The sequence below is a fragment of the Atta colombica genome, unplaced genomic scaffold (genome assembly GCF_001594045.1).
Source record: "Atta colombica isolate Treedump-2 unplaced genomic scaffold, Acol1.0 scaffold68, whole genome shotgun sequence".
Classification (NCBI taxonomy): Eukaryota; Metazoa; Arthropoda; class Insecta; order Hymenoptera; family Formicidae; genus Atta; species Atta colombica.
In genome coordinates, this window is record NW_017259559.1 from 359,423 (window position 1) to 370,249 (window position 10,827).

At 30.2% G+C, this 10,827-nt stretch overlaps 2 protein-coding genes across 2 annotated transcripts; both read left to right on the plus strand.

Moving 5' to 3' along the window:
• Window positions 1-201: 201 nt before the first annotated feature.
• Window positions 202-2,614, plus strand: LOC108692257 (probable tyrosyl-DNA phosphodiesterase). Its single transcript, XM_018200427.1, is given in 7 exon segments — window positions 202-409; window positions 412-452; window positions 532-611; window positions 613-1,236; window positions 1,314-1,847; window positions 1,972-2,179; window positions 2,311-2,614. Coding segments are annotated over 7 exon segments (1,650 nt in total). The 5' UTR covers window positions 202-381; the 3' UTR covers window positions 2,446-2,614.
• A 4,094-nt stretch (window positions 2,615-6,708) lies between these two features.
• Window positions 6,709-9,024, plus strand: LOC108692259 (probable tyrosyl-DNA phosphodiesterase). The gene is made up of 5 exons (XM_018200429.1): window positions 6,709-7,009; window positions 7,086-7,792; window positions 7,872-8,411; window positions 8,531-8,735; window positions 8,863-9,024. Exons 1-5 carry the CDS (start codon window positions 6,938-6,940, stop codon window positions 9,022-9,024), a joined length of 1,686 nt encoding a protein of 561 aa, XP_018055918.1. The 5' UTR covers window positions 6,709-6,937.
• Window positions 9,025-10,827: the final 1,803 nt, after the last annotated feature.

Here is a 10,827-nt window from a genome sequence, read left to right on the forward strand (position 1 = left end):
TTTTATAAATTAATAAATAATTTTATCGGTGATTCATTTTTGCTTGTTTAAAGATATATTATGATAGAAAATAATAACACTTTGTGCAAACCTTATCGATATTTATATCTTTCTTTTATTATTACAGCAAGTAGCAAGCGATATCATATCGATCTTATATATACATAGATATTTCACGATATTATATTGGAATATCCTAGATATTATTTACTTAGTCGTCTTTCGAACTGCATTTAGAAATCTGGAACAATTTAGGATTTTTTCAAAATAAAGTGTGCTGTGATAGTTACGATAGTTGGTAGTTAATTCACTAAAATACAATTTTTGTGTTGTTGCTATTCAAATACTAAAAAAGATTTGAAGGAAAAGGACAAAAATTAAATGAACAATAGTTCTCAGGCACATTCTACAACTTGACCGACAAAGAACATGAGAGTTCGCGTTGTGACAAGGTTAGTGTAATGAAGAATGAGTTTATGAATTTTAAATTGTGAAAAATAAATACAATAAACATAAATCTTTTTTTATTAGATAAGAAAAAAAAATCAGGAGGCATCAGAAGCTGGAACTTTCGATACGGAAAAAACGACACAGATGAGCATAAAAAACAATTATTGCAAATAATCAACAAAATATCGGCGATTCTCAAAACAGTAGTTTCAAAAACAGTGAAGAAGATTCAAATTCAATAACTTCTAGAATGGAAAATCTCATGCATACAGATCAAGTGTTTGATTCAGCAATGTCAAGAAAGGAAGTTAGAAAAATGGCTATTCAAGAGATGAAACGAATTGGGTACGCAGTAATGATTGCAAAATCAGGAAAGTTTGCGAAGAAGTATGCTTCTTCAGCACCTTACCATTTATTTTTCACGAGAGTCGAAAATTCCCAAGAGACTCATAATCAACAGTTCTCCATAACTTTCTCCGAGATTCTCGACCGTAGTCTTGGAGAAATTGTTAACAGTCTTCATTTAACTTTTATGGTAGATGTCAAATGGTTGTATTTGCAGTATTTGTTGGCTGGTCAACGTACCAATATGACAATTCTGTGTAAACATAGAACATATCATGAAGAATTAAATGAAAATGTTACTATAATAAAGGTAGAAGGCCAGCGCGATCAGTTCTCTAGTCATCATGCGAACATCATGATTCTACAATATAAAGATGGAATTAGGGTGATTGTTTCTACTGCTGGCTTATATTCTGTCGATTGGGAAAACAGGACACAAGGGTCCGTTAAATACGCTTATAGATATTTTTTTATTGAAATATGTCTTTGTCTATATCTTTTTATTATGTCCTTATTAGATTGTGGATCTCGCCTCATCTGCCTTACCTGCCAGAATCCGCAAAGCTTAGTGATGGAGAATCTCCAACGGGTTTTAAAAAGGATCTCGAGCGATATCTGAGTAAATATGAGCAACCGGCTTTAACGCAGTGGATATATGCAGTACAGATGGCGGATTTTTCTGATGTAAATGTGTTTCTCGTCGCTTCTGTTCCCGGAATTTATGAAGCTGTTGAAGCCAACTTTTGGGGATACAGGAAATTGGCACACGTTCTATCGTGCTATGCCACGCTACCAGATGCACAATGGCCTATAGTCGCACAAAGTTCTGGCGTAGGCTGCTTTGGTTTATTCGAAAATTGGTTATTGAAAGACATAATTTGGTGTATGTCGAAGGAGACTTCTAAAGATTCAAAGAATCATCCACAGTTTCAGTTTATTTATCCGTCAATAGAGAATTATAAGCAAAGCTTTGATTGTCAACATTTAATTACTCCCTTGTCGTACAAAGCAGAAAATCATTCTAAACAACAGTGGCTAGAATCATATTTATAGTAAGTTACAATTGTTTATTTTTACTTTATTTGAATATTTATTATAACGCTTATATTTTTACATCTTAGAGGTAATCCGTTTTTTTACAGCTAGAATTTTACATTTATTTCTTAATTTTTATAGTCAATGGAAAGCTACGCGAACAGGACGAGATTGTGCGATGCCTAATATTAAATCCTATACAAGGATTTCGTCCGATTCGAAAAGCATTCCCTGGTTTGTGCTCACCAGCGCAAATCTGAGCAAAGCCGCATGGGGATCAACCAAACAATATAAAGGTTATAGTATAGGAAACTACGAGGCTGGCATCATATTCATACCAAAATTTATCGTAGGCACCATATTATTATTTTACTAATTTCTATCATATAATGCTATTAATGGATACATATTATGGAAATATGTTTAAAGCATATGTTTTAGTAGATTAATATTAATTATTACGTCTCAAACTCGTTTTAGACTGGAACAACAACATTTCCTGTTGGAGAAGAAAAAACGCCTGGTACAGACGTTCCAGTATTTCCGATCCCATACGATCTTCCATTAAGCAAATATGAATCGGGCGATAGTCCTTTCATCGACAAATTTGTCTAGACTGAATTTAATATTTCAAATGATAACACTAGTGTTTTTTATCTGTTTTAAATGAGGATGAAATATTTTTGCATTCGTTTGTATTGTACATTATTAGTTGAAGGAACAGGGCGCCGGTAAATCAATTTATTCTTATATTTCATGTAATAAGGGTTGGGAATGTTACTTTTTAAAAAGTATGCGTGACTGTTATCGTTACTTTTTGTAAAAAATAATTATCGATCGTTACTAATTGTTACTAATTTTAAAATTCCTGAGTAGTCAGGGGGGATAAGCATAATTTTTATCCATTTTTAAAGCAATTTCGTCATTTTGTTTTATTCAAATTTTTTCTTTATTTATAAATGGCACGTAATAAAAATTAATGTGTCATTTTTCGCTTCTGACATTACGATTTAATATAGCTATATGGTGACTACTCAGGAACTACTTAAAAAGTAATACGTTATCATTACTTAGAGACTAACGATTCGTTACTTGTTTAAAGTAAAATATTAGATATAATTAATAATTATTTAATATAATACATTATTTAATAATCAATATTAATTATAACAATTAATGTTAAAATTTATAATTTTAATAGCGATTTCGACTGGAAACACTGATGCATATTTAAAATCATTGTACATACTATAAAATGTAACCTTGCGAATTTCTCTATTATTTTGTAGCATGTTTTTCGCAACATTCGGAAATAATTTTGAAATTGTAAATAAACATTTTCGGTGTAATAAATCACATTATTATAGTTAACCTTAAATTAATCTAACCTGTAACTGTAAAACTAAATTGTTTTATTGAATAATTTTTGCACAATCTTTCCGATGTAATTTTAATATTCGTTTTTTTTACGTTTTATCGGATATATTCCCATATATACAGCACAAAATACTAAAAAATAATGAAAAGAGATCTTTTTTAAGTTGTCTTTCCAACAAAAAAAAGATATCTAAAAGATATCTAAAAAAATATTAGTTTTAGATTGTCTTTTCAGCAAGACGATAAGATGTCTATAACAGCTTTTAATTTTGTGGAAAAAAAACAATTTAAAAAAGACATTTTTTTGTCATCTTTCTATACGGTTGTTTTCGCATTTTCGCAAAGCAGAAAGTTGATTGAAAGATATCTTTTCCTATTGCCGAAAACAACATGAAAACTTTTATTACCCAGTTATATATAGTACCGAAAGTTTTCAGAGATATCTCAGAAATATTTCAACTGAAAAGTGAAACATTTCATAAAAATTGCAAAATGTCTGCAACATTTCTGAGATAGCTCTGAAATAGCAAAATGTCCGCAATTTTTGCACATGAAACCTTGTTGAAAGATTAATGAAATGTTATAGAAAGAATCTACAATTTTTTTGAAATAAATCAATACAATATGTTTTTTCGAGCCAACACAGATTATTAGTGTAATAATTTATCATTTTCTTAGAAAATTGAACGATAAACGTTCGATCTCTGTTTTGGGTCCTCTTCAATATAAAATTAAATACCTATAAATTAAAAACCTATAGTATAAAATTAAAATAATAAAATAATCAAATATTATGCGAGTAATTCTTCTAAAATGCGTCATGTCTGGTTCAGAAACTTCTTGAAATATTATATAATATCTAATTTACTAAAAATTTTTACTTAACTAAATTCAATACTTTAACTTAAAACAGTTTAAATTTCCCATTCATTCTAGTTTACAATTAAAAAATAATTTATTATGCTACCTTTGTACAGTCAATATACTGCAGCTATTTCATTATTAATCATTGAGCAGTAAAAACATTTTTATTATAATCAAAAAACTATGTTGTTTATTATAATCAAAAAACTATGTTTTTATTAAAACAATTGGACTTAATTAATTTGCCTAATTCCTAAAATCAAAAAGAAAAGAAATTTCGGCTATTTCTAGTACAAAAATGATGTTTAAATATGTACTTAATTGATACTTAAATAATATTTAAATTTATTATGTCGCTATAATAAATTTAAATATTGTTTAAGTATCAATTAAACATATATTTAAATATCATTTCTGAAATACTTAAAATTTATTAAAAGTTTTGGTCATTAGTCATACGCATTTGTTGTGCTGTTTACAGATTACAAAATTTATTACAATAAACTTAAAATATTTCTCAAAAATAATAATTATATTGTCAATTGTTTTGATTAATTGATCATATGTGTATAAGCACATATACGTACAATCATTATTAAAAAAATCACTTTGCAGTTTCCATACAATATCATTATTTATAGACAAAAGTTTGTCCCAATTACAACAACATTCTCGGTAAAAAATTTTTTATGCATGAATATATATATTTTAAATCACATACTGAAGAATATTGCGCTCCGCCTAATTGATCTAAAATATCGATGATGTTAGGAAGTGGATAAGCGTCGCCAATAGTTTTATCATTCAGTGTTCGAAAATCCAGAACCATTCTCCAGCGTTTATTTTCCTTCGAATCTTTCTTTTTTGGCACGATCCAAATAGGCGTTATATGGTGATTGAGAGGGTTTTAACAATATCTCCTTCTAATAATTCTTCTACCTATTTGTTTATTTTTTTCTTTATGTATTTGTGAAAAATCTCTATTGTAGAGTATTAATAGGCCTATCATCCGTTGTCGGTACCTGGTGCTATTAGTTACGATTAATTTTTCTTCGGAGATATGGAATCTGTTTTGACTTTTAATTATAAGTTTTGTTACGCTTTCCCTTTCTAGGATATTTAAATATTCCCATCGTAATAAATTTTTAATTTCATCGAGTCTGTTATATTTAATTTCTTTCATTACTAAACACTCGTACTCTCATGACTTCATTTTGAGATTGTTTTTTGTTTTTTTTTTGTTTTTACATTTATATGTGCACATAAATTTATCTATTGTTTCTTGGGACTGAATTTGTGTAGACGCAAAAATTTTTGAAAATGGTTTATTCTTCTTTGATTTATAATTATGCGATTGTGTTAATTTCATTAGAGTTAATATAAGATGGTTCATTTCGGTAAATATATTTTCTTCCAATTCAACATTTGATGATTCAGAATCTTCAAGAGTCGAGCTTTTTTCTTTGATTCCTTTAATAACATGAAATGTTGCATAGCAAAGTTTGATAACTTTCCTTCTTGCAATCAACAGGGGTAGAATATCACAGAGAGGTTCAGAAACTTTCTTCTGCAATTCTAAAATTATTTAAATTATTTGAATTTTTAGGAGAAGGTTGATAACTTCTCCTTCTAAGAATTTTGGACTTATTTCAATTTTCAGGAGGAGTTTGGTAATTTCTCCCTCCAAGGATTACGTAAAAAAGGAAGGCTATAGAATATAGAATAGTTTTTAATATTACAAATAGCGGAAATAAGATGTTATTTTTTCGAACTCTTTTTATTAATTTTTTAACGAATAATGAGCAACAGCTAAAACTTATTGGAGGTTACTCAGATCATAACCTTGACAACATATATCAAAGTCATTGGAAAGATCTCCTCTAAAGTAAACATCATTTGATATTTATACAATTCGATATAACACTTCAGAATTTAAGATTTAAAATTCTGAATTCTGTTTATTATATCAAATAAAACGCTCGCAATTATATGTACAATTTTCCAACGTTATAAGCTAATATTATAAAAAGAACAATTTATATTACACGCACAGTGAAATAATATCAATAAGAATCGTAAATCTCGCATGGGTTTCTTTGTAAGTATACTTGTATATATGTATGGAATATGACTCATGTCGTCGTAATTTTATAATATAGATCGCGAAATATTTTTTTTTAAAGTACTTGGAAGTGTATTGTTGATGTATGCAGGTTAATAATAATATATTTATATTAATGATATATTTCCTTTCATAATTATATAACAGTACGCTGTGAGCGTTTCTTTATTGTGAATAATGACTGTTGATTACGATTACGATTGATTTTCAATTATTTATTCTCGAGAAATTCCACTAAGAAGATAGAGAATAATAAATTATTACAAAAACATTTTATCTTATATCAACGATTGTAAATTCGTTTTCACCAAAAAATAAATAAAAACGAAAAAAAAACAATATTTTTATTTAAATATAAAAAGTAAGATGACTATGATAGAAAATGATGACGCTTTGCAAACCTTATCGATTCTTATATCTTTTCTTTGTATTGTTATTACTACGTAGCAAGCGATATCATACAGATTCTATATATACACAGATATCTCACGATATTTTATTGGAATATCCTAGATATTATTTACTCAGTTGTCTTTCGGACTGCATTTGGAAATCTGAAACAATTTAATTTCGAGAATTCTTTCGAGATAAATTGTGCTGTGTGATAGACATGATAATTGGTAGTTAATTTACTAAAACACAATTTTTCTCAATTACTACATAAAGTAAAGAAGATTTGAAGAAAAAAATAGAAAAAAGACATAAAAATCAATAACACAAGAGAAACAAGATAAATTTAAGCAAATGGACGAAGGAGCTCAGACACTTTCTACAGTTTTGACTGGCAAAGAACATGAGAGTTTGGAACATAACAAGGTCAGTATAATGAAGAATGAGTTTATGAACTTTAAATTGTGAAAAATAAATGTAATAAATATAAATTTTTTATTAGACAAAAAAGAAAAGTCGGGAGGCACCAGAAGATAACACTTCCGATACAAAAAAAACGAGACAGATGAGCACAGAAAGCAATGATTTCACAAACAATAATCAACAAAACATCGGCGATTCTCGAAGCAGTTTAAAAAATAGTGAAAAAGATTCAAATTCAATAACATTTGGAATGAAATATTTCATGCATACGTATCAAGTTTTTGATTCTAAAAAGTTAAGGAAAAAAGCTAGAAAAATGGCTATTCAGATAATGAAACAAATTGGGTACGCAATAATGGTTGTGAAACCGGGAAAGTTTGCAATGAAATATGCTTCTTCAGTACCTTATCATTTATTTTTCACTAGAGTCGAAAATTCTGAAGAGACTTACAATCAACAATTCTCCATAACTTTCTCTGAGATTCTCGATCATAGTCTTGGAGAAATTGTTAACAGTCTTCATTTAACTTTTACTGTAGATGTCGGGTGGTTATATTTGCAGTATATGTTAGCTGGTCAATGTACCGACATGACAATTTTGTATAAACATAGAATATGTCCATGTCATGAGGAATTAAGTAAAAACATTACTGTAATAAAGGTAAATGGACACGAGTTCTCGAGCCATCATACGAACATCATGATCTTGCAATATAGTAATGGGATTAGGGTGGTTGTCTCTACTGCTGCCTTATATTCTGACGATTGGAAAAACAGAACACAAGGGTCCGTTAAATACGCATAGATATTTCTTGTTGTCGTATGATCTTTGTTTATAAACATCTTTTTATTATGTCCTGATTAGATTATGGATCTCGCCTCATCTGCCCAGCCTGTCAGAATCCGCAAATCCTGATGATGGGGAATCTCCAACGGATTTTAAAAAAGATCTTGTGCGATATCTGAGTAAATATGAACAACCGGCTTTGACGCAGTGGATACGTGCAGTGCAGATGACGGATTTTTCTGATATAAATGTGTTTCTCGTTGCTTCTGTTCCCGGAATTCACGAAGCTGACGAAGCCGACTTTTGGGGACAGAGGAAATTAGCATACGTTCTATCGCGCTTTGCCACGCTGCCGTCAGATGCACAGTGGCCTATAGTAGCACTGAGTTCTGGTGTAGGCTGCTTTGGTTCAAAGTTCGAAAGTGGATTGTTACAAGACATAACTTGGTGTATGTCTAAGGAAACTTCTAAAGATTCAAAGAATCCTTCACATTTTCAGTTTATTTATCCGTCAATAGCGAATTATAAGCAAAGCTTTGATTTTCGAGTTTTAAGTACCCCCTTGTTGTACAGTGCAGAAAATCATTTTAAACAACAGTGGCTAGAATCATATTTATAGTAAGTTACAATTGTTTATTTTTATTTTAGTTCAATATTTACGCTTATGTTTTTATATCTTAGAAGTAATCCATTTTTTTTACAGCTAAAATTTTATATTTATTTCTTAATTTTTATAGTCAATGGAAAGCTACGCGAACAGGACGAGATCGTGCGATGCCTAATATTAAATCCTACACAAGAATTTCTCCCGATTCGAAAGAAATTCCCTGGTATTTGCTTACCAGCGCAAATCTGAGCAAAGCTGCATGGGGATCAAGCAAACAATATGGTTATAGTATAGGGAACTACGAGGCCGGCGTCGTATTCATACCAAAATTTATTGTAGGCACTATATTATTATTTAATAATTTCTGACATATCAAATTAAAGTATGTATATTACGGAAATATGTTTAAGATATGTGTTTTAGTTCTATTAATATTAATTACTACTTCAAACTCGTTTTTAGACTGGAACAATAACATTTCCTATTGGAGGAGAAGAAGATACAGACATTCCAATATTTCCGATCCCATACGATCTTCCATTAAGCCAATATGAATCGGGCGATGATCCTTTTGTCGACGAATTTGTCAACTCTCTAAGATTTAGGCGTGCAATTAAGAAATAAATAAAAAAACGTTCTAGTGCAAAATAAAAGTAATGTCCTATATTGTTTACATGAAAGAATTAGATTTATGTAATAAAAATGGAAATATTAATGCAATTCCACTATTAAGAATATTTTTAATTAAAGATAATGATAAAATATTTTTGTATGTAGGCTTACTATCATTTATATATTTTTATCGTTTTATTACTCACAAACTTTTACATTATATGTATAAGGTCTGTTTTCTGTGGTTAAACTAGTATACACTAGTGCTTGCACTCTAGACTTACAATTAGTACAGTCAGTATAGTGAACTCATGCACTGAATTCTGTTGCACTGAAACAAAACGTCGCTGATGCCATTTTAGGAACAGAAAATGCTGTAGTGTACACTTTTTGAACTAGTGCAACCAGTACAGGAACAGAAAACAAACTTTTGGACTGAATATAATATTTAACTGATGATATTAGCTTTTTATCTGTTTTAAGTGATGAAATATTTTTGCATTTGTGTTTATATATATATATATTATTGGTTGAGGGAACGGGGAGGCAGTAAATCAATTTCTTATTTCATGTTCAAATTTATTATTTCATGTTCAAATAATATTATGACAATATATTTTGCACTATATATTATTATACATTTAATAGCAATAGAATTACTGTTAAATTACGTAATATTACTAAAATTTGGATAATTACAGAAAATATTCAAAATATCCTGCTATTTACGTAATTTTCCATTTTAAAATAAGATATATTTACACAATAAAAATAAATGTATATAATTTTTGTAGAATTACATAATTCCTTCAAAATTGCATGATTTTTTAAGAGAAGGCACATATTGCATATTGCATACATGCATTGCTAATTGATCAATTTTTAAATAAAATATTATTATTGGTGCAGTGAAAAATTACTAAGCACTCAGCTGATATGAGTGGTGTGTGCAATCGGAATTGTAGGCAAACGAGATTCTTTCATTTTTTATATTAGGTATACAACTTTGCTTCCGCCGTTTTTTTCTGAAATTCGAGGCTTTATTGTAAAAAACTGGTTACATTTATGATTCAAAGTATTGTCCATCGCTGGCCACTACTTTCTCCCATCTTTCGGGTAGCGTACGAATCCCACGTCAAAAAAACTGGTCATCTTTTGAGGCTATCCACGAATCGATCCAATTTTTTACTTCTTCATAAAATCGAAAGTGCTGGTCAGCCAGGCCGTATGCCATTGATCGAAACAAGTGATAGTCAGAGGGAGCAACGTCTGGAGAATACGGCGGGTGGGGTAGGACTTCCCTTCAACGTTTCCAAGTATGTCTTGACCACTTTCGCAATATGGGGTCGAGCATTGTCATGCTGCAAAATCACTTTATCGTGTCTCTCGTTGTATTGCAGCCGTTTATCTTTCAATGCTCGGCTCAAACGCATCAATTGCGTTCGATACCGATCGCCTGTGATTGTTTCAGTCGGTTTTAACAGTTCATAATACACTACGCCGAGCTGGTCCCACCAAATACAGAGCATGACCTTGGACGTCAAAATCACTGTTCTTGAAGCGTTCTTGAAACCACTCACGACACGTTCTTTCACTAATAGCGGCCTCACCATAAGTATTTGAGAGCATTCGATGAGCCTCAGCCGCATTTCTTCATATTGAAGCAAAAAATTAAAATCTCCCGCAAATGACGAGAATTTGGCTCGTAAACTGACATTTTCAATCGAGAATAACTTTATGATGCAGACACAAATCGACTAATGTTTCTATGGGGTTATGTTGACAGATGCCCAAGTTTATTGTATGACGTCTATG